This window comes from Pteropus medius, unplaced genomic scaffold, assembly GCF_902729225.1.
Source record: "Pteropus medius unplaced genomic scaffold, Ma_sr-lr_union100, whole genome shotgun sequence".
Taxonomy (NCBI): domain Eukaryota; kingdom Metazoa; phylum Chordata; class Mammalia; order Chiroptera; family Pteropodidae; genus Pteropus; species Pteropus medius.
In genome coordinates this window covers 11,000,998-11,028,295 of record NW_024347788.1, presented here as the reverse complement: position 1 = coordinate 11,028,295, position 27,298 = coordinate 11,000,998, and the positions used below count along the sequence as shown (strand labels likewise).

Below are 27,298 nucleotides of genomic sequence, written 5' to 3'. Positions count from 1 at the left end.
ATGGCAGAGGGGACAGCAAGCCCGCACCCCAGCCCGCCGCGGAGTATGTTCGAGTGAGGAGGACACAGCAAAGGAATGTTAGCACGATGTCAGGTAGCGAGCCGTGTGTGTGACAAAACCACAGAGACGCAGCTGGGGAAGGCGACGTTAGCCCGCGGGCCAGGTGTGCAGAGGCGGGCGGCAGCCTTGAGCCTGCCGGAATCACGGCTCAGCCCGAGGAAACAGCAGGTACAAGTGTCCTGAGGTAGAGATGCCGGCAGGAATGACAGAGGCCAACGCAGCACCGACTCGCTGGGCTGAAGGACGCCTGGCAGGAAACCGCTCAAAGCAGCCAGAAACCAGACCCTCACGGCCTCCAGTCCCGACGAGACTCAGAGCGGTTTCGTTTTGTTTTCAAGTGTGATCAGAGAAGCCATTGGGGGTTTTAAACTGGAGAAACCCTGTCGGATTTGTGCTTTAAGTGTAAACCTGGTTGCTTTATGGAGAACATACTGGTTAGAGTGTCTGCCAGAAAGTCACTGTAACAGTTCAGTGTGTGTCCTTCCAGACGTGTGTGTGTGTACAAAGTGCAAGTAGACGTTTTAAGGGGATGTTATTGCATACACAGGATGATATCTCGTCTTAAAATTTGCTTTTAAAAAATGTCAGATTTCCGTATTTTCATATCAATAGAGCATTAAAATACTTCAATTTTTAATAGTCTATTTCAGGAGTCTGTGAAATTTTCTATAGTGAATCAGTAAATATTTTAGGCCTTGTGGGCCAGGAGGCAAAATCAAGATAATAAAAGTACTTAATGAGGGAAAAAACCATTTTCACAAAAATTTTATTGGCAAAACTCAAAATTGAGTACAACTTTTTGTAATATAAGTCTAAGAAGAATTCTGTTTTGGGAGGGTGACATAACTTCACTAAATCTGGGTTCAAATGGAAGGTTCTTTTTATCAAAATCGATTGCAAGTGTTTATTAAGGCTGGCACGTCAGAAGGATTTATGCGTTTCACTTTGAACGTGTCTTTTCTCGCAGTTAGGTACTGCCCCGTACTAACATTCACCCGTTAGCAGATGGTTTTCATCGAGCGCATTCAGGGCTTCGAAGGCGTCTGTGGAGGCCTAGTGGATTCTTCTCTGACATGTGTCCTTAACATGCCCCCTGCAGATTGAGTGCCCAGCAAAGGTGGGATGGAAGCTCCTTGGTCGTGCAGTGACATTGAGGTCTGAGAAATGTCGCTGGAACTGTAGCTTGAGCCCAGGAAATACGTCCCCGTCAGTTTTGCCTGGGAGCTCACTTGTAACTGTTGACACCTCTGGACAGGAGGAGTATAGAGCTGCTCATTGTTACTTGTTTGTCGACGTGGCTGTCCACTCCTCGGCAGTGCCAGCCGTGGCTGCTCAGACCTCCCCAGCAGTCGGCTTCAGTGGCCCAGGGGAGGAAGCCGGTGCATCGCCCTGAGTCAGCACGCAGCTTGGCCCCCCTACTTGTCTCTCACTAGCACAGGTGGCTGAAGTGGCGCCACCGGTGCCGTGTGGCCGCTGGCCGAAGCAGAAGGAAAGCCGTTCCACCCCACACCCTCGCGCGTGTCCACTGGTTTGAACAGGGATGTTCTTTGCCATGGACGAGGGAGTTTAACATGTCTGCAGACAACGTGCTTTATCTAAATGGTCTGGCCACATCCAACCATCAGGTTCTTTTGTAGGTAATGCTCACCAGTCGTTAGAGGCGGCGAAGGCTGGGCAGGCTTCTGCAAGCTCCGTCCACCGGGCACAAGGAAAGCAAGCCTCAGACATGGAGATGGAGAGCCGTCTGCCAATCCAGCCTGTATGGCAAGTTCCCGTTCTGCCCTTTAAGTTAGCTGTGCCTCATCTGGAAGGTTCCCTAGAGCGGACTGTGTTCTTGGGCGCAGTGCTATAACTCAGCATCAGGCCACCAGATACCTCTGACCCTGCCGTTTCTCACAGGGCCATGTAGGGACCAAGTCTTGGATGTCGCCCCCAGGATACCAGCTATGGCTCATGCTAGATGATTATGGCCTATTCATGTGTATGTGTGTGTGGCGGGGGTGCCGTGATGTTATAGCCGACCCAGTTTTTTGAATCCATGAATTTAAGTGAAAAACATCCATTTTGCTGATTAATAAGCCGATGGTGTCACCGGTTCTGGTTCCTCCCTTTCACGCATCATTTTGCCGGTTAGCAAAGCTGCTCACACTGGGCCGGAGTTTTTATAGGCGCTGTCTCTGGACTGGTGATTCTGTTGGTCCGTTAGCTGACCACTCCTGGAGTGGCTGTGTTTGATGGAGGTGAGCTAGCAGGAGTACGTCGTGTCTTACAGTCTGTGCTGAGCTGTGTGAGCCTTTGTGACACGTCTGTCACAGTGCATTAATCTCCGGGAGGGAAATGATGCATGGTGTCTGCTGACTTTGGTGGTTGGTCACAGGCTGCAGCCCTGGGGGAGGGATTATGGGCTTTGAAGGGAAAAGCGAAATCAGTAGTGGTGTTTAGAGAAATGATTAATATGGTTCAATATGGGGCTTATTTAGATTATAATTGATGGAGAATTGTAGGCAAAAATGCTCTAGTAATTATCAAAAATACCATTTTTGTATAATCATAATTCATCATCCTAAGGCAGAGAATTGCTTTTACGATTTCAGATTTGTTTTGCTGCCATATGAGAAGGTTCGACAATCTTACTGATATATTTGATATATCTCACTGAAATCATTTTAAAATGGAATTAATTAAAAATATTTCATACATGTTTTATAAGAACTAAGCCCATCCAGTCATAAGCACTTAGATATTTCTCGTTCAATATAGAACATTTCGCATATTCTCAGTAATTTATTCAAGAGAAAGTGTGAATTACTATTGTACCAAGTAAGCGGGAGTGCGTGTACATGTATTCTTTAAATATTGTAAACGGAAGCTTGATCGGTGCACTTTTGGACAATTAAGTAACACACGTGTGCATCGAGAATTCCCCAGCCCTCGCCCCAGAACGCGCCAGGCTGTTCGCCAGGCTGGTAAGAACCGCGGCAGCTTGACGTAGTTCAGTCGGCTCCACCGGGAAGAAGCTGGGCCCTCTGGATAGTCTGAGTGCTGGATTGTTCATCTCTCTGTGGGTTCGTTACTGACCGTGCGTTTGCTCTGGACCCGCTGCGCCCAGGATGCGGGCTGAACGGGCGGTAAGGGTGGTGCAAAGCCTGTCCTGCTCCTTGCGCCGTTTAGACGAGGGGACGTAGTCGGGGCGATCGGTGTTCATGGATCAGCGGATTCTAGAGACCGAGAATTTACCCCAGCGGGAGAGGTTACGTCGTATTAAAACATTTCCATATTTAAATCGGTATCTTAGTTATGTCTACAATGATTATAAGGATTGCACGTCATCTTTTGAAGATCATGATTAGATTTTAGTTTTGTTTCGTAATGAATAAAGAACTTGATATTTTATCAGATGAATGTGTAAACTCTTGTTAGCTGAGTTGCTTGTAGAGAACTTGTGAGTAACTCAAATGTGTCCCAGATTTCAAAAGTGTATAGGTGTCTTAAGGCTCTTTTCACAGTCTTAAGACTCTGCACTCTACTCTGTTAACTCTCCAGTCAGCCTTCGGTGCCTCCTTCCTCTCTGACGCCCTCCTGAACGTGCAGTGTCTCGTGCAGTGTCTCGTGTGAATGTTCACAGCCTGAGCGTGTTATCACTGGTGTTACCAGCCTTTGTGTCTAGGGGGCAGGAACTCAGAATGTGTGGGACAGAGGCTGCAGATGCGTTTTTCTTGTGCTCCTGCCGTAGGCGACACTTTGACATGGACCGAGTTTCTCTTAAGAATTTTAACGGTTTTCTCAACGTGCATTTTTTTCATCTCCCTCCCTCTCCCAGCATGTGAGTGACATTGGTCCTCATGCTGCCTTAGCCTGGTTATGCCTCCCAAGGGACCCTCCCTGTCTCTTCATCCTGCTTGTCTCTCTCGGGTGAGTGAAGGTGGTGATTAACTGATCACACTGACAGGTGAACGAGTTCACGTTCTAACCTTCCTTGACGTATTTGTATTTTGCTGATGTTGTCAACCCAAAAATTTCTAATTGGTGAAATTTCAGGCAGTGTGACAATGATAAAAATTCTGTGACTGAGATTTTTTTCTCTGTATTTGATCATTTTTTGAAAATGAAAAATTGTTACTTGTATGATGAAGTTAGGACAAAAATGAGGGGAGAGGGAGGAGTCTGGGACGTGGGACCTGGCTACCTGGAGGGCGACCGCGTTGATCAGACCGGGGGCCTCTGGAGGAAGAGCAGCTCCACGGCGGCCCCTGGGCACTAGCTGAACTTTCTCTGAACCGTTCAAGACATGTCCATTAGCGAGTCGGACATATCAAGCCGGACCTCAGGGGGTGGTCTTGGCCAGAGGCCTGGAGTGAGGACTCAGTAATGGGTGACGTTGCGGGGTGTGACACAGTCACCTGCAGGGTGAGGAGAGAGCTGGTGATGCCCCGCGGACACAGCGAGAGTCACTGAGAGGCAGGAGGACCGGGAACGGCCGAGGACACGTTTCCTGAGCCGTGGCGAGGAATACGACCCGACCACCCTCCCCCACGTGCTCTCGGGGTGACTTTGCACCCTCAGCTGCTCGCGTTGGCCGGCAGCATTCTTCAGGAAAACATATCAGTAAGTCACTGGAGTTGACTTGTTGAGATGACGTCTTAACTACACGAGACAGCATTTACTTGTAGCGTTTTGTGAAAATGTGAAAACATGTCATTAGCTATTTCAGTCTTTCCTAATTTTACAAAGTTATGAATTTTCTGGATCGTTACGTTTACCGAATGCTTTACAAGCTATTTCATTTGTTCTCGGCTGGAACGGAGGCAGGTGGCTGTTACAGAACCTTTTGTGACGTAGATCCAAATTATATTTTTAGTCTACTTTTCTTATTTTAATGCACTCTCGCTTTAAATATTTATATTTAAAAAGAATAATGAATGAATAGTGAGTACAATTAAAATTCTAATATTCTAAATACTTTTAATCTTAGATCTTAAAGATGAAAAACAGATTGCGTCCATAGCCTGCCCTGGGCGTTAGGTGTTCTCGGCATCTTCAGAAAGTGATTGTTGAATGTAGTGGAAAGTAATGTATGGATGGATGGTGGATGGATAGATAGACGGGTGGATGGATGGATGGATGGTGGATGGATAGATAGATAATCTTACCTTCAAAATGAGTAAAAATGAGGAAGTTAGCGTCGCTGGACCTTAGAACAAACCATCAGCTACCGAATACCTTTTCTCATGGCCCACGAACCCATCTGCTGCAAGTACTGTCCGTATTTGGCTGGCGGCGGCATCGCCGGGGCTGGGCAGTCACCTGGGCCGGAAGTGGGACTGGGAGGGCGGTGACGAGGAAGGCAGGGATGAAAGCTCGCTGAGGAGGTGGTGGAATCAGCATGTGCTGGGTTCGAGTCTCCAAAGGTCTCGAGCATCAGGGTTTATGGTGTTTCAGAACCTGACATCTTTAGGGCCCAAGTCGCAAATTACAATAAATAATTCGAATTTAAGAAAATATTTAACCATTGTTCTGCATTTTGTTTTCACTTCGCTGGAACCCTATTTTTTGAAAGAAGAGTTAAACTTTCAAGTCAGACCCTCCAAACTTAATCAGATCTTTTTAGAGCATCCCATTTTATTTGAAATATCTGCAAAGCAAGCATTCTCATATCGTGTGATTTTTAATTTCTGGTGGTGCTTATTTTTCCTTACTTTCATTTGTCTACGTCTGCATTGTCTACTGGGTTGTAAGGTCCCTGAGGTGGGGACAGTATTTGACTCTTTGCATTTCCAGTAGCTAGCCCCCGATCATTAGGCATTGTTGATGAGTGTATCAGTGACGGAGTGGGCTGATGGTGAAGGTCATGACCGTCACCTGGCTGTGGCCGGGACATAAGTGTCCTCTAGGCTTCTGTATGCAGTATCCCATTGAGACCACATAGGTGGTGGCTGGTTTTCTTAGTCCTCCTTCAAAATAATTCTTATAGTAGGCAAACTGGGGAGAGAAAAGTGGAAATAAAGGAGCAGTAGGTGAGTCAACTAAAATAAAGATTTCACACCTGACTGGGTTACTTAGGTTCCCGCACTGTTGAGCATCTAATGAAACCACATTTCACTTGAGTATCTTCGTTTTGGTTTGTGTGTCTTCATGGCAGAATGCTAGTGTAAGGTAGAAATTCGTAGGGAGTAGAATCATCATCCATCATTTGTAAATTGAAACCTGAAGCTTTGTGCTGAAGACTTTTCTGGAATAACTCAGGCTTACCCCTAAGCTAAGATTGATTATTCCCTCTAGTATAGAACTGCTTTCTCTGTACAGGTTGTTTTTGATCGTGTAAAATTCTAATTGGAGTTTGAATAGTACATGAGATACAGGCATCCATTTGCATTATCAAATGGACAAGTGGGATACTGTAAAACTAGTCCATTGTCACCTGACAGGCACGATTATTTCAAACCCTTGAGTTAAGTCAATTGCTTGGAATATTGGAGTGGAATAAACTAAAAGTTCTAACTGGAACTCAGCAGAAAGAATGTCTTGTTTATTTACAAGGACTATACTTTCATGTTACCAGTTATGCATAATTTTTAAACTTTTAGTTTGCTTAAGTTACATTAATATTCAGTCCAGGCAAAGTTCTAACTAATCTTCAATCCACTTGGGTTTCAGGTGTTAAAAATGGACCGACAAGGCGTGATGCTTTCGAAGGCTCGCAGGAAGGCTCTAAGCACCTCGTCAGACCTCATGAGGAATCCGAAAAGAGAAGGAAAGGCCGAAAGGTTGGTGTGTGAAAATATTATTTTAAACTCTCCAGCGCTGCTACATCATAATGTTCCACCCTGGGTTAACGAAACAGAAACCAGTCCGTCCGACTTGAGTTTTATTTTTTAAAACGCTCGATTACGGGTAGATGTTGGAGCACAATGACGTTAAAACTGAGAGCTGGCGAGTTACTGTGGACGGAGCAAGCTCTCTCCACGGCTTGGCCAGCGCGTTTCCTGCTGGTAACAAAGCCGACAGCTTCCCTGTTGTCTGTGCCAGCCCCTGTTCTTTACCTGCACACCGTGAGTGAACATTCGCCAGGTAGGAGGTGCGCAGCGCAGGCGTCGTTCACCTGCGAGCCAGGTCCGACCGCAGGCGTCGGGGTGAGGCTTCCCATGCCGGGCCCCGGCGCCTGCCCCTGTCCCGACCGACACGCGCTCCGGTCGGTTTCTGATTCTCATTACTCACCTTCGAGTTCGCCGCTCACCGTCCTGAGCCTCGTTTGTGTGCGGCAGGAAAGTACGAGTGAAACCTGAATTCCAGACGGTAGGAAAGCCGTGCCGGTGATCAAGGAACACGGGACAGGGCCGCGGGTGGCGTCTACACCGGCGTCCAGCTCCCGCCGGGCAGGCCAGACAGACGCGTGCTGATTGTACCTGGGAGGGGCAATGGGCACCTTCTGTGACAGTGGTTAAAAGAAGCTTAGGGTGACAGATTTCATGGCAGTCAGTTGTAAGTGGTAGAAACTTAGGTCCCTCCACACGGCACTCTCCTGGCCCATTCCTCGTCCCCATCCACCACAGCCTTTTCCCGAACGGGTCGAGAAGCTGTCATGCATTGGGGCAGTGTTTCCCAACTCCGTTGCTGTCACCTGTGTGTGGCAGGGATGCCTGGCTCGTGCCCGCAGACCATCTGATGCTGTTTCGTAAGTCCTGGGCAGCAGGGTTTATAGAAGCCCCCTGCGGTGACTAACATGAAGCCATTTTGTGCCTTAGGGACTTTGTTTAGCTTAAGCAAATAATTTATCCTGGAAGAAGAGTTGTTTCTAAAGCCTTCTCATATAAAGCAATTTCATTGTTTAGACTCTTAAAGGCAAAAGCCTAAAATCCTGATTGGTTTGTGTAGGGCGAAGTGTTTTAGTTAGAAGTGCATATTTCGATAACATTGTAGAGCGATGATGAGTGGTCGCGGCTTATAGTACAGACTAAAAGGGAGAGTGATAGACATTTCTTAAAATGCAATGTCAGATCTTACAGATGACAGCTCGCCAGCACTTGGAGGTCGCCGAACGTGGGTGTGGGGAGAGGAGTTTGCATCGACACTGTGCGTGTGAGTCGAGGACAGTGCTGTTTAGTTGCCTGGTGTCACACATGCCGTGGAGTTGCAGGGTTCTCTCTGTGCGTCGAGTGCAAGTTTCTGCTCTGTGACCTACAGGGATGATGTTCGTCTTGAGGGTTATGATGGCATCTCAGCCATTGTCTTTTTTCCCCGCTGAAACCGAGTTCTCACCTGCTTGTTTCTTCCTTGTTAGATTTTAAGGCCACCTGTGTCAAAGTGAAATTTAAAACTTCTTTATACAGTCATGTTTTTATGTGTGAGCATGTGTAAGGGGATGAGCACAAAACTTGTTGCTGTTTCCCAAAAAATACCTCGTCATTTAAGTTAAATGTTGGAAAAAGCAAGTGCCCAGGAATCCCTTTCATGAGCTCGTTATTAAAGCGGAGGATCCGAGAACACTGCCGTCTGGCGCGTGGGACCTGCGTTGCTCACTTCCAGGGGCCGAACCGGTTTCACGCAGCCGTGATCTTTGTGTCCTGTGTGTTAAACCCGAAAGGCTCACACGGGTAACGTCCTCTCTGGGAAGCCCCGCCCAGCTGGCCTGATGACAGCCGTTAGTCCTGTTCTGGGTGACACGCGGGCCTCTGGGCGGTGGTCACAGATGCTGGTGCGTCCAGAGGGATGCTCGAGACCGCCAGCCGGTTCTCGGTAGAGTCTCGTCATCTCTGGTCTCCCTGGTTCTGCGGCCGTGCCCGAGCGTTGCCTTTGTCGCTGGCCTGCCGCAGGGCCGCCGGACTTCGTGCCGGCCATCTGCTTGGAGACCTCTCTCGGCCCTCCACTCCTGCGAAGTCAGTCGCGTGTTGCCTTTCCCCCAAACTGGGGAGAGAAAAGTGGAAATAAAGGAGCAGTAGGTGAGTCAACTTCTTCTTGTGTCCGTCCTTCGTAGCTCCTTATTTCATTCTGGAAAATTTCTGCTGGTTTTGCTTTCATTTCGCCTTTCCCATCTTCACAAGTCTCTGCGACAATGGTAAACTTAGATCCTGAGTTTCAAATTTTACTTACGGTGTTTTCCGTTCTCGTAATTCTATTGCATTTCTCTTTTAATCATTTCCAGGGCTTCGCCAGAGTCATTAGTCTTGTCTTCCATTCCTCTGAGCACAGTCGGCGTATTTATTTTGAAGTCTGTGCCTGGCGACCGCATCCGGCCCCCTTAGCCTCTGTCTGGTTGGCTGTCATTTCCTTGGTCTGCAGTGCATGCTCCTCTCATGTGCCTGGTTGTTTCTGAGGCATCTCCCTCCAAGGGTTGATATGATTGGAAGCTGGGCCTCTATCCCTGGGAGGCCAGCTGTGCCCAGGGGACACCGGGCCTCAGATGCTGGCCCACCTCTGACAGTTCGCCCTCCTGGCATAATCCACCGTCTCGGCGGCTCGGCAGCGTCTTCACATGGCTGGTGTTTGCTTGTTTCTTTGCAGTCTGCCCAGCTCTCCTGACGGCTCCCAGTCCAGTGGGTGTCCAGGACCACGCAGCCTACCGTCCTGGAGATAATGGGCATGTTTTTATGGCCATTTAAAAGTAGAGACAGGATGAATCCTCCTCTGTGGGAAGAGCAGCAACACACCTGGGCAGCAGAAAGGATTTTGACAGTGAACATTCCAGTTGTTGGCTGCAAAGGACACATTCGTATCTCTAAGGGCTGAAAACAAATGTAACGCAGGATTATTGCCTCTCAGAGCTGTAACTTCCATGAGAGGCTTTTTGGTGTAGTACCCACTTTTAGTGGGAAAAGTCACTTTGTAAATTAGTGGGACACTATCTTTTTTAAACCTATTACTTTAAATATATGTTTATACGTTTGTTAAACCTCTTTTATCTTGAGAATCCAGTTAAGCAACTTAATTACATCCATGATCTAAGCTTATAATACATAGGTCACTGACAAAGATGTTTCTGTCATCTTTTCAGGGGAAGAAATATAAAACGTTATGACAAATCTTAACCTATTTGTTGCTGGTTTAATATTGTCAGACATAGAGCCAGAAGGAGCTAACTATAAGATTACTGCTGATACTATGGTAAACACATGAAATTTCTTTCTCCAGAATTTTTTGTTTATTGTACTACTGTTATTTTTGTTGTTCAAAATATTATTATCCTCAGGAAAATTTTTTTTTAAGGTAAGTCATCAACTGGACAGTTTTTCCTAAGTGGCCGTTTTTAAATCCCATTTTGAAGCCATCGCTGCCAAGCAAGATTGTCCCATGAGAGGGCATGCTGTGGGTCAAAGCACAGAAATGTTTACAGCTGGCTTTCATAAGCTTGCAGGCTGAGAGAGAGACGGGGACCAAATAAATACTTCTTATTATACAAGTGTACTTATTTTGTCAGTGGTTTAAAAAAGAAAAGATACTACGCACCAGATCAAATACTTAAATTTCTACACTCTTTTATTTTTGTTTATTTCTATATTTTAATTACAGTTGACGTTCAATATTCTGTTAGTTTAATTACGTGTACGGCATAGTGGTTGGACGTTTCTATAACTTCTTGAGTGGTCCCCGTGATGAGTCTATTACAGTATTAGTGACTGTATTTCCTGTCCTGTACTTTTCATCCCGTGACTATTCTGTGACTGCCAATTCGTACTTCTTAACCCCTCTGCCTTTTTTTACCCAGCTGCCCAACACCCCTTCCATCAGGCAGCCGTCAGTTCTCTGTATCTATGGATCTGTTTCTGTTTTTGTTCATTTATTTTGTGTTTTAGATTCCTCAGATAAGTGAAATCAGATCGTATTTGTCTTTCTCTGTCTGACTTATTTAACTTAGCATAATACCCTCTAGGTTCATCCATGGTTGTCACAAATGGTGAGATTTCATTCATTTTTTCTATGAGTAATATTCTGTTGTATATATTCACCATGTCATCATGGATTGATCACTTAGGTGTGGGTATGTTCCTGGGTTCTCTCTCTTGTTTTTATGCCAGTACCATGCTGTTTTGGTTATTATAACCTTGTAGTATAGTTTGATGTCAGGTAGTGTGATACCGCTAAGCTATTTGGAGTCTTTTGTGGTTCCATATAAATTTTAGGATTATTTGTTCTAGTTCTATGCAAAATGCCATCGGTGTTTTGATAGGGAATGCATCGTATCTGTAGATGGCTTTGGGTAGTGTGGACATTTTAATAACGTTAATTCTTCCTATCCATGTGCACGTTATATGCACCTTCTTCAGTTGCTTTCTCCAGTGTCTTCTACTCTTATAAATACAGGTTTCTTGCCTTCTTGGTTAAATTTATTCCTAGGTGTTCTTTTTGATGAAGGTATAAATGGGATTGTTTTTTTAATTTCTCTTTCTGATAGTTGTTGGCATGTAAAAATGCAGCAGATTTCTGAATAGTAATTTTATATCCTGCTACTTCACTGAATACATTTATCAGTTCTAATATTTTTTGGTTGGAATCTTTAGGGTTCTCTCTCTATAGTGTCATGTCATATGCAAATAATAGTTTTCTCTCTTTCCAATCTGGATGCCTTTTATTTCTCTTTCTTGTCTGATTGCCATGCTAGGACTTCCAATAATATGCCGAATAACCGTGATGAAAGTGGACATTCTTATCTTATTCCTGGCCCTAAGGAAAACACGTTTAGCTTTTCGCCGTCAAGTAGGTTAGCTGTGGGTTTGTTATATGTGGCCTTAATTATGTAGAGGTATGTTCCCCCTCGTCCCACTTTGCCAAGAATTTTTACCATAAATGGATGCTAGATTTTGTCAAATACTCTTTCGCATCTTCTAATATAATCATATGGTTTTTAACCTTATTTTATGTGATATATCATGCTAATTGACTTGTGGATGTTAAACCAACCTTGCATCCCAAGAATAGGTCACACTTTTACAAGCTTCTTAAATACTGTAGAAAACAAATGATAAATAACAGCTTGCTCATGTTCCAATAGTTGCTTGTTCTCACATTTTTACTGAGATATGAGGCCTTTAAAACACAGACTGTGTCCTATTCACCTGTTAATACTCAGCATAATACAGTACCATGCACAAGATAAGTGGTTAGTAAATATTTGCTGAGTAGATAAGGGACGCACTAATTTCTCTTCTGGTTTTTAAATGAACGTGTCACGCCATTTCCGGCGCTTTTAACCATCACACAATAATGTCCTCATCGTCGTCATATTGCCTCACTTCTTTTTTTGATATTTTCCCTAAACTTAGGGAGTGATTTTGTGTCAGTGAAAAAAGAGAAGTTTTGCATCGCAGAGCATCCTTCTGGAAAGCATGCCACCTGAGCCGGGCCACCTGGGTTCAGACCCCAGCTGCCACCTGAGCCGGGCCGCCTGGGTTCAGACCCCAGCTGCCACCTGAGCCAGGCCACCTGGGTTCAGACCCCAGCCGGCTGCGTACTCATTCTGTATGTTGAACAAGTTCCTTAGTATTTCTGTGCTTCTGCTTCCTCGTTTATAAAACGGGCACGATAATTGTGCCAAGCTCAGAGGGTTTATACTAGTTAAGTGAGGTGAAGCACACACGGGCTTGAGGATAATACATGGAAGCAGTCAATGATGTTAGCTCTTTTTCCAACACAAATGTGGCTGAAAATTATGTCCAAATATCGACCATCCTTTGTTTCACACACACAGCTGTGACTCCGAGTAGCCTGGGTCTGTGTCACTCCGACTGCCCTGTTCCTGCCCCACACAGACTTCCACGTGTCTTTCATGAAAATGGCCTTCAGAATTCCAGGGTGGTCTGAACGCTGTCTCTTACTGGAGTTACCACCGACCACAGTTACGCTTGGGCCAAAACAGGACCTCTGGGCATGGTGGCAGGGAGAGTGAGGACATATTTGAAATGCACCCCCCCACTCCCCATGGTTCTGAAGGGATGATCGCCTTCCCCGGCAAGAACTCTTATAGGGTCAGATGGAGCCACGCCTCGTTATGCCATCTCAGGAAGTGATCCCATCACCTCACCCCGGAGGCAGGGCTTGGAGTTTGTAGTCAGTGATCCCTGCCTTGGTGATCCTCATGGTTCCTGACAGATGCTCTCCTGTTCTCATATCATTGGAACCACCTGAAAATAACCGAGATCTATCGACAGCCCTGTGCACGCTGTCCATCACATCCTGATTGCCACTGCCAATCGCTGTCCTTCCCCGAGCACCCCGACCTCTTTGTAGATCGAGTGTTCTGTTTTGCTGTCACACAGAGGTGCTGGAGAGCAGGTGTATGTCGGAGATCGCTGATCATGCCTTCACTGTGGAGGCACCTCGTGTGGGTCTGGCTTCTCCGAAGAAGGACCCTTGCAGGGGAGAGAAGGTAGACGGGCACCAGCGGTGGGGAGAAAGAAATATGGGAGGTGAGAGAGGACTCGGGAGGTCTAGGGCGGGAGCAGCTTGTGCAGGCTGTCACGGGCGCGGAAGAAGAGAGCCGGAGGGAGGTGGAAGTCTTCTTGAATAAAGAAAATAGGGCATTTGAGCCACTTTTCACTTAATACAGAGAGTTTCCTCTTCCTCACGTCCTCTCCTCTGGAATTCCCTGAGCGAGCTCTTCCCCGTCTCCGGGAGACGCTGGCATTTCATGGATGTGCTTCTACCATTCGCAGCCTTTCCAGGCCCTTGGCTGTTTGCCATCAGATCGTGTACTTGGCTGAAAGCATTGAACTCTGTGGGTTGTTTTGTTTTTAAGTTTAACTTTCAAGTTGACATAGCAGTGACTCATCCGAAGGACAGGTGATATTTATTTTGTTTCTTGACAATTCCGGGTGAATCTGTTGTTATGACTTGCTTAGGGGATTTGCCACACTTCCTGGAGGATGACACCCTGTATAAGCATTCACATAAGTAATTTCCCATTGTCCAGGCCGGCTGTGCAGTCGGAGCTGGCCTGTCTCCTGAGCAGGGCCCCTGGGGGCATCACTGATCCACGAGCCCCGGGAGGTTGAAGGCGCCCTTGACTTCTGGCACAGGTGTCTAAAGGGTCTGTAATCGCTTTGATAATCACTTCTGGCACCGTGCACCCGAGGCTGGCCATAGTGGGGGTCGGTGCTCATTATGACAGGTGTCGTGTCCTCCAGCAGATGTCACTTCGTGAAGCCATCTGAGAGCCCGCTGCTCCCAAAGGCGTGACAATTGCTTTTGGCTCCATTATTAGCATGATATTTTTCTCCTGTTATGTGTGAGAAAAAAATATTTATATAAAAAACACGAAAACAGAATCTTCAAAGAGGATCTGCGTTGAGCGCAGAATGACTGATGTCGTGTTTGCTCACAGGTGATTCAGGGATTGCAGCTGTGTTTGGACCGGGGGTGGTGGCCGGGGGCCAGTCGGGACTCTGCACCCCAGTCTCGGGCGCCCTTGGGGGTCATGGGGCCATGTAAAGGTGGGGGACACAGCCATGAGACGCAGAGCAGAAGCCTGCCTAATCCGCGTCGGCTCTCCGGGGGGCGTGGGGGGCGCTGGGCGGAGGAGGGCTGTGCCCAGAGGTGGCTGGTCACAGCTGCCAGCTCCGAAGGTCCAGCCAGCTCACTATACTGTCTGGGGAATGTTGGCCTAATGATCGATAACCATGGTAACTTGCTTTAGAAATATCACATTCATCAGACACTCAAACAAAATAACGTGCTGAAGTAGCAAACCTGAATCCTTATGTTAAAAAATCCCAAACAACCACATGGCTTCTTGAGGGGTAAGCGCGCTGTGGACCTATGAAGTGCACAATCCCAGGCCTCCCTGACACACACTGGGCACAGAGCATGCTGTGCCGGGGCCGTCCGTGCGTGTCAACCCCCTGCTCCCGCCAGCGCCCCTCTCCCCCACATCTCTGTCCTGAGATCTGTGGTCCAAGCCAGTCTCGGGCATTCTGCCCCGCTCCCCAGGAATCTTCGGGACTGTGACTCACTGCCGCTCGGGGCGACGTGAAGGGGCGTTATCTGGGAGCTTCTTAGGAGTGTCCTTTCACACAGACAGCCCTGGGAGCGGCGTTCGCCTGCCCCTTGGAGCTGTTAGGGGCGAATGTGTCCCCTCGGAACCGCAGGCCGAGGAGGAGGCCGGAAGACCCACGGGGGCCGGGGAGTGGGTGCTGCAGCCTCACAGCTCATTTCCCCTGACTTCAGAGGGCGTTGGGACGCGGACGGGTCACTTCATGTGTCACGTCCCCAGGACGGGGTAGACGTGAGCACACAGAAATGTGCAGCTGTGCGCATTTGTCCGCAAGGCTGGGCTTCACTTCGGCCGTGGGTGGCTCTCCCGGGCAGGCTTCACTTTGGCCGTGGGTGGCTCTCCCGGGCAGGGCTCACGCCGTCTTCTCGCCTCTAGCGAGGACCTGTCCAGACTTCGCCTGTCATCAGTCTGTTCAGCGCTCTCGCCTTGTTTTTAAAGTTCTTGCTTTCCAAGTAATATTTAGGAATATAAATGACTGGCTCTAAATCAGGATGCTTTAGTAGCTTTAAAAAAACAAGCATACTCGGAAGGAAAGGGGTTAAATAGAAGAGTGACAGATAAAACCACAACTCAGAATCAATGAGGCGTTATTATAGGCTTCGTTCAAACAATAAAATACGAGGCGTTTCAGATAGATTTTGGCATATACGCATGTGGCTTTTGGACATGGTAGGACTTCGTTACTACATCAGTGGCGAGCCTGTCGGAGGAGATGGGATCTACGGCGGCTGTCCAGCCAGAGCGGCTTGGTCTGGAGCCGTGTTCTCACGCGGGTCCACGTGATCAGTGAACTTCAACTTTGAAAACCTTTTTTTTTTTTGAAGTTATGATGTTTTATTTTTCTACAGAAATGTTTTTATTTTTAAATAAAGGCACTAGTTGTAATCTAATTCTGTGCACTTGAAAGGACTCTAAACTATTTCTGAGCATTGATCAGATTGCGTTTTCTTTCTTTCTTTCTTTCTTTCTTTTTTTGGTATTTTTCACTATGTCCATCCTGTTCCTCCTGTGAAGTTTTAACAAAAGGAGAGAAAATGGATAGGTAAACATGAGTGAGAAGCCATTGAGGAGGGTTGAGGTCTGTAACATCACCGTGGAGGGATCTGGGGGAGAGACATGTGTCTGTTTCCCAAATAATAGCACTAGCTTGGAAATCCCGTGAGTTTGCCCATTTTCCCCAAATTCAGCCCATTTGTTTCCTAAGGGCCAGGCCAGTGGGTCAGCGTTATGTCTAGTGGACGGCGGAGGCCGCGTCTGCCCTGTGCCCCTGTGTCCTTGGGTGGTGGAAGTGGGGGCTCAGGCGCCCTCCGCTCCCCGCAGCCCTCCCCTCCGCTCTGCGTCCACTCCGCTCCGCACTGCGTGCACTTACAGCCAGTGCTGCCGGGCGGGTTATAATTCATCACTGTCATCTGTGTGAGGAGGCAGATGCTCCCAGCGTCCCAGAGTGGGCCAGGGAGAGCCCCTCTGAGCTGTCCCGCAACGCCCTCTGTTCTGTAAGCGCTGCCAGAATGCTGAGCTGTTCTGGGCCCTCATCGGCTCTCCTTGCCCCGGCCCATCCTCTGCGTGGAGAATGGGTTGTATTGTCCACAAGGTCCGGCACTCCGTGCCAGTCTTCGTCCATTCAGGCAGCTGTCAGAATGACAGACCGGTGGCTTTACCTCTCACAGTTCTGGAGGCCAGGAGTCCAAGGTCAAGGTGCCCGCAGATTTGGTGTCTGGAGAGGACGCCTTCCTGGTTCATAGACAGTGTCTTTCCCCTGCGTCCTCACGTGGAAGGGGGAGGAGGCACGGATCCTATTTGTGGGGGCTCCACCCTTGTGAGCTAACCACCTCCCGAAGACCCCATCCCCTCATACCGGGACACTGGGGGTCAGGTTCCAACATCCGAGGCTGGGGAACACGGACGTGCAGTCTGTGGCAGTGTCCTTGCTGCTGGTCCGGCGTCAGCGCTCATGACACTCTCCACGTTCAGAGCCAGGAGACGGGTGATGTGTGGACCCAATGGGAGTCACAGTTTTAGATGTTGAGTTTGCTAGATAAAATATCTTAACAGGTGAGGTGACCTGTGCGTGTTTGTTAAAGACAATTCGGATGTTAACGACTAAACTGAACGTACAGAAGGAAAAAGATACAAGGAAGGACAAGTTACACCACAGCTAGTATCAGAAAGTTAAAGATTTCATGCCCAGTTTTCTGTGGTAAACCCAGCTTTAGAGCACAGAATTTATCAGCAGCCTGCGGGATGCGTGTGGTGAGTGGGCTTCTAGTTTGAACAGACCAGGGTCTCTCGGGCCCGCAGAGTGAGTTTTTCTGAAGACGCTTTAAGTGATGTAGCTGCTGGGCATCGGGAGAGGAGAAGCCCCTCAGGGAGTGACTCGCAGGCTCCGTCTAGGTCGTGCTCGGTCTGAGCCTCCTTTCCTCTGCGGTCGGATGGGCATTCACAGACGTCCCCCAGCCGGCTACTGGCTCCGTGGGCCTGTGGCAGCAGCGAATGGAGTCACCAGTCTTGGCTGATGTGTGGCTGTCTCTTTACTTCAGTCTCTTTTACAGAAAAGTAGTTTCACTGTGTATCGATGAAATGGTGCCTAAACGCAGAACATTTCAAAGAATGCTTTATTTTTAAAATGTTTCTCTTTTATCACTAATAAAACAAGTGCATTTGTTTAAGTTGACCTACCTTTGATCTTGCTAAAACAATATCAGCTAGACTGGTTCCCAGATGTTCATATTCTCTCTCCTCCCCTTTCCTCTGACTACATTAGAACTTCCAGAAAGTGCTTTTGCTAAAAGTAAAAGCAGCGTTTCACCTTTGTGAGTTGTTTTCCACCGGTTAGTGGACGGTTTTGCACGAGCACCTTTCGCTGCTTGCTCTGACTGCCTTTCGGGGTGTGTAGCTGTGTCTGGACAAGTGCTTTTCCCTTCGAGGAAGAAGGCCCTACGTTGAACAGCAATGTTAAAAACGTAAGAGTGTTTTTTCCTCTTTCTGTAATAGGCGTTCTGTAATGGGCGCCTTGAAATGCTTAAATACGTGAGACGTGAGCAGAACAACAGTGGAGGCATTAAATTTTCTATTAATACATCGCCGGTAGTAAGAAAAAGGATTCTCCTTTTCCCCTAGGCCGTCGTAGAATACAATTTCACTGTACTTTTTTCATCCCCGAGATCTTCCTACTTATAACCGAAATGTTAAGATGTATGCTTTACGCTAATGTTTCTTCTCATGTCTGATGAACATAATTAAACCCATGCACAACCCCTGGAAACAAGTGAACTCCCTGGTCTCCAAACGGGGTCCTAGCGGCGGCGGTGCTGGAAGACGCCAGAGGCTGCCCTCCGAAGTCCGTGGTTGCTTTCCAGTGCGGGGTGCGGAGGGGAATGAGGGGCTCGGACTTGTCACTAACAGATCAGTGCTGTTCCCATAAGACGTAGCTAAACCAAGGGTGTCATTTTTACCCTCCTGTTAAGAACTAGGAAAAGTCCCCTCTGTCAGCTCATACCATTCCCGAGTGACTTGTCTTATTCTTTCCCTGAAAGTCTTTACAATGTTGACGTTACAGTTTGAGTACAGAGCTGTTTTTTTTTTTTTACTAGTTGCTTTTTTTCAGTCACGTAACTTTTATTACAGTCTTTTCCAATGTAGAGTTGGCATACAATCTCGTATTAGTGTCACGTGTACAGCATAGTGATCAGACACTTCTAGAACTTCTGAAGTCTACCTTTTTTTGTAAACCGCCAGTTTCTGGACCTCTCACCTTGCGTTGCAGAGAAGCAAAGGGTGTCCGTCGCTGACTGCACAGTCCTCTACGTAGGCAATTCCTGGAGCCGCAACGCGCTGAGACACTGAACTTTTATCTTTCTTCTCGGCTCTTCACGTTCGTCCTCCCTCCATTCACTCACCCGCGTGCTGTGTCCCCTCTCTCCATCCAGGCATAAACCTGGAAGCCACCCTCGTAGGTCCCCTCACCCCCCATGTCATTTATTCTACCTCCTAATTATCTTAAGTCCAGCTCCCTTTTGTCTTCATTGCTGTAGCAAACAAATTTTGAGCTATAGCAGAATATTCCTGAGATACAGTAAATCTACTAAGAACATGTCAGAATAACAAGCCAAGAAAATCAGTAAGCCTGGATTAGGCTGCGGGCATCTGTATTTTTATAACAGTTCAAAGGTAAGTTTCTTGTGCATCCGTAGTTGAGAGCCATTGGCCTAAAAGATGCTAGATTTGAATTGGAGAAGCAAATCCCTGACCCAGGTAACATTTTAAGTAATAACTGAAATGATGACACCATATTGTCTGATAGCCCCACAGATCAGCCAAAACACAGACGAGGACTCAGAACTGTTAGAGAAGCATTTGACCAGTGTTTTCCCCGGAAATGAAATACGGACAAAGGGAAATAACCAATAGCAAAGACCCTTTATACAGCACGTGGACTCCCACTCCGACAGACTGGGCGGTCCTTCCAGTTTCACAGTTCTGCCCAAGGTACTCTGCAATCAGCAGCGACATAGCAAACCTAATTATCCTAGCAACTCTCCTTAAAAATGAAAAAAAAAAATATGTATGTGTACATACATTTTTCCATCTTTGTGATTTCCGGGGGTCCTTTGGAAAATCGCAAAGATAATATTAGGTGTAAATGATAGCCTTAGATTTTCATTTTTTTCTATAGAAATATTTTCCTACAGAGAATCAGGACTAGACTTTCGTATTGTAGGCACAGGCGTTGATCAAGGAACCATAAGAACAGCCCCCAACAGCGAGCGCACTTGGCTAACACCCCTGACACGTTTCCTCGCTTTCTTTCGGAATCAGGTGTGACGAAGTGAAGTCATTGAACCAGTGACTTTCCCGCATTGCTCTCCAGCAGCCTTTTCTCAGCTGGGGCAGACGGACACTTCGGGGTGGAAGGTCGGAAGTCAGGGCGTCCCCGTGGCCACAGCAGATTTAATAGTGACACCCAGGTGCTTCTCTCAGCGTGCAGCGTGTTCTTGCAACCTGCAGGTGGATCAGAAAATCGGTAGAGGTTTTACAGTTTTTCAGCTCTGCGACGGTACACGTCCGGAGCGATGATAATCCACATGAACCAAAGCTCTTCAGGTTCTCAGCAGCACAGAGGAGTCCAGAGACCATAAAACCCGAAAACCGCCGCTTTTCAGAAAGACAAATATCACATTTTAAAAACAAACAACAAAAAAAAACAAAGGCACGTGCATAGTTACGTTCCTGTGTCAGTATTTCTCTGCGTAAACTTAACCCTTCCTATCGATTATGCTTTCTAGCCAGAGTTGCTAAATCACACTTCACAGAAAACTGGCAGCGAGCAGAGATGCGTCTTGCCCAGGCATTTTCGCAGAGCAGCGATGCTGGCATCACAGCGTTCTACCCGTGCCTCTTTTAGGCCCCTTTAAAGTGGCGAAAATGAACACGTTTATTGACATGACTCAAACAAATAGCTTCTCTGTGGCCTCTAAAAATAATTAAAAATATATAAAATTAAAATTATGCTTGGTTAGCAGTGTTTCAGCGTACTGTCTTATAACTTGCTGAGTGACCCAGCGACTTTTAAATTAATTCAATATTGGACCAGGGTTTATATTACCTAATCTAAGATAAACTGAAGCACATTAAAATATTTTTATTTGAGCGAAAATTAATTTGACTCGTGGGCACGCCAAGCTGGAAGAGGTTAGGCGTCCCCTACCAACGGGAGCCGGGGACACTTGTACAAAAGAGACAGAAGCAAAGCAAGAAAGTTACTCGATTGGCTGTAGCTTAACTGGTTCTTATTTGGGAAAGCGTCGTCAGCTGTCGTGATCCGTTGTCATTAAGCTGTGACTTTGTAACCCTGAGGGGTTCACAGGCTCAGTTTTGGTTCCCCAGGTGGGTGAGTGAGGCTCCGCAGCCACCAGCCTAACGGCCTCCTTGCTTAGTGAACACTGATGGTCCTGGAAATTGTCTTCACGTTGACACGTCACAGAACACAGTATTGATGCAAAAAGATTGTAGAGTAATCATTCAATTTGATTTGTCACAGATTTACACTTTGTAAAATCTTAAACATTATAGGAGTAATCTTTTTTTTTTTATCAGAAAACCTGTTTAAGTTTAGGAAAAATCTACCCACGTAGAATAAAATGTATGTTTGTCTTATATGTAATGTGGGTAACTCAGATTAGACAGCTTTTTCAGTAAACTAAAATGATTAAATTAGTCTTAATTTCCAAATACATTAGCTATGTGGATTTGAATTCCTAAAACATTCCGAGTTAGTTATAATTTCAGCCACTGGTTATGGGTAAAGACAAATACCAAAACCAGTCTAGACTTCAAAGAGCTATGCTCCTTCCTGGTGGGCATGAAAATCTTAATTAATTTTAACTCAAAATGGTCAAATAAGCAAGCAGAAAAAAAAAAAGACTAACAGACCAGGTCTTTTGTTGTCTCTTACCCAAAGGAGACTAGATCTCTCCAATCCCCGAATTAATTTATACAGAGCACCAAGCGACCAGACCATGAAACCAAAGCCCCAGCGTGCCCGTCTGGGCGAGTGCAGGCATGCCCGGTTTCTCGGCGCTTCATGGAATCCGCTTCAGTTCTGCCGATGGCAGGCTCCACCTGCAAAAAGACTGACTTGCTGAAGCCTCCGAGGGCGGTTAGATTTTTTTTTTGCAGTAAAGTATTTTTTAATTAAGGTACACACATATTTTTAGACATAATTCTACCGCACACTTAATAGAGTCGGTATAGTGTAAAAAAGCTTTTATTGCACTGAGAGATCAGAAATCTGTGTGACTGGCTGTATTGTGATGCTGGCTTTTGTTGCGGTGGTCTGTAACCAAACCCACAGAATCTCTGAGGTGTGCCTTTGTCCATCGCTAAAACAAAGTTAAAACTAGTAGAAAGGAAAATTAACATCAGAAAGGCAGAGAGCCAGCAGAGTTCTGTGGCCACTTGGAGTCTTCTGTGGAGCCGACAGAAGAGGTGGGGGTCCCACCTGTGTACCTGCTACCTGCGTGGGAGTGCCCCTCCGAAGAGGCAGACTGCCTCCTGCTGTCAGTCTATTGGAAGACCTCCAAAACTGTTAAAAGACGATTTCTTTAAAGGTACGTCATAACTCTCTCACTAATAGAAAACAGGACTTGTTAAAGATTTTTTTAGCTTGTTTGCAATAGGACCAGAAAGCCATTGTGTCCCATTCAGAGGAGAATCCTCAGAGCAGACATGTCCACAGGCCTTTAGGAGTGCCCAGACAGCTTTGTTAGTGGGTCAAGCCTGGCGTTTTCCCCAGTGGGAGAGGGAAGTCCACTGGACCCCCAGTGGACAGATTTTGCATTTCTGTAGAGAAGAATTATTTGCATTGCTATCAATTTCCTACAACTAACAGAGCTGTAAAACAGCTCTAGGACAATGAGAGGCTTAAACCCCATAAGAAGAGAGCACTGGCCAGTGTGCGTGCGCGTGTGCGTGTGTGCGTGTGTGTGCGCGCGTACAGGTTTCCATCCAAGACCCTTCCTTCCAGCCTTGATTCTATGACTGTTTCTCCTGTTTATCGTATGTCTCTCCATTTCCCCATCCATCAACCTTATTACTCATTTCTAGATAACTTGCAGATATCAAGACATGTCATTTTTTAAGGAGCTCCCTGGATGAATCAGGAGAATTATACTGGATATATTTTCCAGTTCCTAATGTACAAGATCAGATAAGTAGACACGTTATTCTTAATAATTGCTGTTTTCGTTTCATCGCCGTGTGCCCGGCCAGGGCCATCTGTCACGCCTGTCTGAGCATGCGCTGTCTGTCTTGGCTCCCGTCAGCTCATCCTCTAGGGAGAGCTCGTGACTCGAGTTTTGTAGCTGGATCCTGCACATGACCTTTAGTCTCCCAGATTCCTTATCAGGCGTCTGAGTCCAAGTCAGAGGGACGTGGATGTGCAGCGTTCTTTTTCTTTTTTTCCTTCTGTATATTTTTTCTTTTCATTTAGACTTCTATTTTGGATTTTGAGTTTTCTTATGAAAACAGTTCCTCTTCCCCTGGGATGAGAGGAACTATCAAGCGTCCACTTGACCACTGTGCAAGCCCTACTTCACGCGGACCTAGTGGGGGTATTCTTGAGTCTCTTTTCTTGGGGGGTATTAATAGATAAGATATTAGTAGAATAGATTAAAAGAGCATATGTCTGAATATACATATATACATATATATATATAGTGTACGTACTTGTTTCCCATTTTGTATTTATCCATTTATAATAAATACGTAACAAATACAATGAGTGCTTGTTGTCTGCCGGGCACTGTCCTGGGTATTGGGGGCGGGGAGGGGGGTTGAAAAGCAAACACAAGGTCCTGCCCTCGTGGAGTTTATGTTCCACTATGCGTGGGGGACAGTGATGAGGCAGTAAGCAGGATCAGTAAGGTGGATAGTGCGATAAATGCTAGAAAGAAGCCTGAGAAGAGGGAGTAGTGACAGGGTCTGTTGCTGTGGGGCTGCAGTCCAGATGGTGGCCCAGGGACATTCTCCCTGAGAAGGTGACCCTCAAGTTAAGCCCCAGAGACGCAGGTGTCAGGGAAGAGCATCCCAGGCAGAAGGAACCACGGGTGCAAAGACCCTGGGCTAGGAGTTGGTCTGTCATGGTCAAGGGCACTGTGGCCGGAGCAGCATCAGTGCTGGGGTCGGGGAGGGAGCAGAGGCGCCTGGTAGAGGGTCTTGTGCCCGAAGCGGCACGCGGAGCCGGCGGAGGCTGTGAGGACGGGAGGGACGCGATCTACCTGTGAGTTCACAGTCCGGCTCCGGCTCTGTGATGAGCATGGATGTGAAGTCTCAAGGATTTGAGCAGGAAGACGATTTAAGGGGCTTGGACAGTAATCCGTGCGAGGTGATGGGATGAGGTGTCGGGAGTGGAGTTGGCGAGGTGGTCAGATTCTGGATAGATTTGAAAGGTCAAGTTGACAGGATGGGCTGATGGATTGGACCTGGGGTGTGAGGGGAAAAAAACCAGGAGTTGATGATGTCGATGCTTTTGACCGGAGCGAGAATGGAATTGCCATTATCAGGCGAAGCTGTGGAAGGAGCAGGTTGCTTTGGGAGAGAAGATCGGCACTTTAATTGCTGTTTTCTTTCATTGTGATAAAATATGTATAGAAAGTTTCCATTTTAATCATTTTTAAGTGTACGGCTCAGTGACAATGTTTAATGTAGTGCAGCCACCACTGTCTACTTCTAAAGTGGTTTCGTCACCAAAATAAAAGTGCGCTCCCGCCCCAGCCTCTGGTAACCTCCAACCTTCTTCCTGCCTTCGAATGGCCCTGTTCTAGGTATTCCACAGAAGTACAATCATACAATATCGATCCTTTTTTGGCTGGCCGTTTTCACTCAGCACGTTTTGAAGAGTCATCCGTGTTGTCGTATGTATCAGAGCGTTGTTACTTTCTGTGGCTGAATAATATTCCACTGCTTGTGCATACCGGATTTATTTTATCACCTAGGTGGTTTTCACCTGTCCACAGTGAATGATGCTGCTGTGAAAATTCTCACAGGTGTTTGGGTCCCTGTTTTCAATGTGTTGTTTTTGTTATATACGTGGGAGTAAATTTGCTGGTTATGTGGTGATTCTGTGTTTAACTTCCGGATGCGACACCAGACTGTTTTCCACGGTAGCTGCATCTGGCTTCGACACCCTCTCCAGTGCTTGCTATTTTGACACGTTTTTCATTACAGCCAACCTAGGAGAGGCGAAGTAGTGCCTTGCTCAGGTTTTGGTTTCGATTTCCCTAGCGACGAATAATGTAGAACAGCTTTCATATGTTCATTATCCGTTTGCTTTTCTTCGGAACCATGTCTATTTGCCCATTTTTCCTTGTTTTACTGTTTTCGTTTTTTGAATTGTAGGAGTTCTTTATATATTAAACCCTCATCAGATAGATTTTTGGCAAATATTTTCTCCCATCTCTTAGGTTATCTTTTTACTCTCTTGATAGCATTCTTTGATACAAATGTTTTTAATTTTGATAAAGTCCAGTTTGTTTGTTTATTTTGCCTGCGCTTTTTGGGGCCATGTTTAAGGAACCATTGCCAAACCCAGTGCCCTAAAGATTTTTTCCCCTGCGTTTTCTTCTAAGAGTTTTATAGCTTTAGCTCTTAAATTTGGGTCTTTGGTCCATTTTGAGTTAATTTTGCAGGTCCAAGGCCATTCTGCTGTACGTGGACATCCAGCTCTCCCAGCTCCATTTGTTGGAGAGACTGTTCACCCGTGGTGGTGCTGGCACCTTGTCTGACGACCGCAGATGTAAGCTTTTGTTCCTGGGCTTTAGGTTCTACATCAGCGTTCATGTTTATGCCAGGACCATACAGTTTTGATTACTTTAGCTTTGTAGAAAGTTTCAAAATTGAAAAGTGTGAGACCTCCAACTTTGTGGTTCTTTTGTAAGACCGTTTTGGCTGGTTGGGTTCCCTGGGAATTCCATATGAATTTTAGGATGGATTTTTTCATTTCCACGAATGTTCTTGACAGAGATTGCATTAAATCTGCTTTAGATAGTATTTATATCTTAGCAATATTAAGTCTAATGAGTGGACACAGAATGTCTTTTTGTTTATTTAGGTCTGTGTTCCATTAGCACTTTTTAATTTTACAACAGTGTACAAGTCTTATCTCCTTTATTAACTTTATTCCTAAGTATTGTATTCTTTTCGATGCCATTATAAGTGAAATTGCTTCTTGATTTTCTCTTCTGATTGTTCATTGCTAACATATAGAAACATAGCTGATTCCGCATGTCGCTTTTTGTGTTCCCTGACTTTGCTGGAGCCGTTTATCCCGCCAGCTGTCCCGGGTCGTCCAGGGCTTCCAGCACGTGTGGTCGTCCCGTTCAGGAGTGGGGACCGCGGTGCCTGCCCCTTTCCAGTCTGGAGGCTTTTCGTTCCTCTTTCTTGCCAAACTGCCCGACAAGAACATGTCAAATTTGGGACCCTTGTTAGACGTCCAGCGGAGGAATCAAGCAGCAGTAGAATTTTTGAGTTTGGATGTCAGGAGCCAGGTCCAAGCTAGCTATATGAAATGGGGATTGTTGCCTGTGGCCGGTGTATAAGCCAGGACGAGGCTGCGCGAGAACTCACAGAGGGAGTGAGTCTAGGTTTAAGGGTGGAGCCATAGGGGTGGAGCTAAGTGCTGTAGAGGTTAAGTAGAAGTCAAGGACGTTGCCCTTCCAGTTTCCCTTCATCCGTGGTCCCAGAGTTCAGGTACTTCCCACAGAGGGAACCCTACTGCTTGTGGACGGTTCCATGGGAGAAAGTGAATACCATGGGATGCCCCTGCTTGGATTTCATTTGGAGCTGGTCCCATCGCTGGGCCTGCCTAGTGACCATTCAAGCATGCCGCTGAAGATCAGGGTTAGGGGTCAGCCAGAGTCCTTCTCGATGATTAGAGGTTCCCACGGAAAGGCCTTGACCCCAGACTCGACGCAGTGGGCTGTGCCGCAGCTGTCTCTCTGGGTGCCTGCAGCAGTTAAGAGCTGACAGCAGACTCTTCTGGAGGGGTGACTACAAGGCGCGTGGTCATCGTGTGTTACCCATCTGCCACTTCTCTGAGTTCTTCCTTGAATTGACTGACTCATTCTCTCTCATTCTCCTCTCTCTGCCGCCCCCAGAAATGCCCACGTAGCGCCCAGACCCCTTCAGTTCCACAGGTGTGTCCACCTGGGGTCCTCTGAGTGCCTCTCCTTCCTCCTCCCCATTTATCCACATGGACCATTCAAGACACGCATAAGTGTGCAGTGGTCAGTTCATGGTTATACTGCACAGTCGGTTGCATTTGAAGTTTATCATATGAGTCACAAAAATGTATGAGTCATGTGAGTCCATTTTTGTTTTTATTGTTTTTTTTTTAAATTATGTATAGACACTCCTAGAGAAAGAAAATTTGGCGTGATATATACCAAATTAGTAAACAATAGTCATTTCTGGCTGGTGGAATCATAGGGGAATGTATTTGCTTCATGATATATTTCCAAAGCCTTTATTTATTTTTTTGCTGTAAGCGTGCTCTTGTTATGTAAATAAAAAATATTTAAAAACTTATATTTAAAAAAAAAACTATGATTCCGAATAATAGCAGATGCCAACGTGTACATAAGCAGCCCCGTGATCCGGCTGCTCTGTGTGACCGCTCCACACGGCAGGCAGGTCCTGTAGGTCCGTCCGGAGCAAGGACACCACACCCGGCAGCCTCGGGGACATCTGCTTGAGCCCGTGAAA

At 46.6% G+C, this 27,298-nt stretch overlaps 1 protein-coding gene across 28 annotated transcripts in view; it reads left to right on the top strand.

Annotated features, from left to right (window-relative positions):
* MCPH1 (microcephalin 1) overlaps positions 1 to 27,298 on the top strand; it is a 195,763-nt gene that overhangs the window by 30,104 nt on the left and 138,361 nt on the right. For all 28 annotated transcript variants that reach the window (XM_039877268.1, XM_039877289.1, XM_039877275.1 and 25 more), the window contains exon 9: positions 6,715 to 6,824. In XM_039877268.1, coding sequence (XP_039733202.1) covers positions 6,715 to 6,824 — 110 coding nt within the window. The remainder of the gene's footprint in view (positions 1 to 6,714; positions 6,825 to 27,298) is intronic.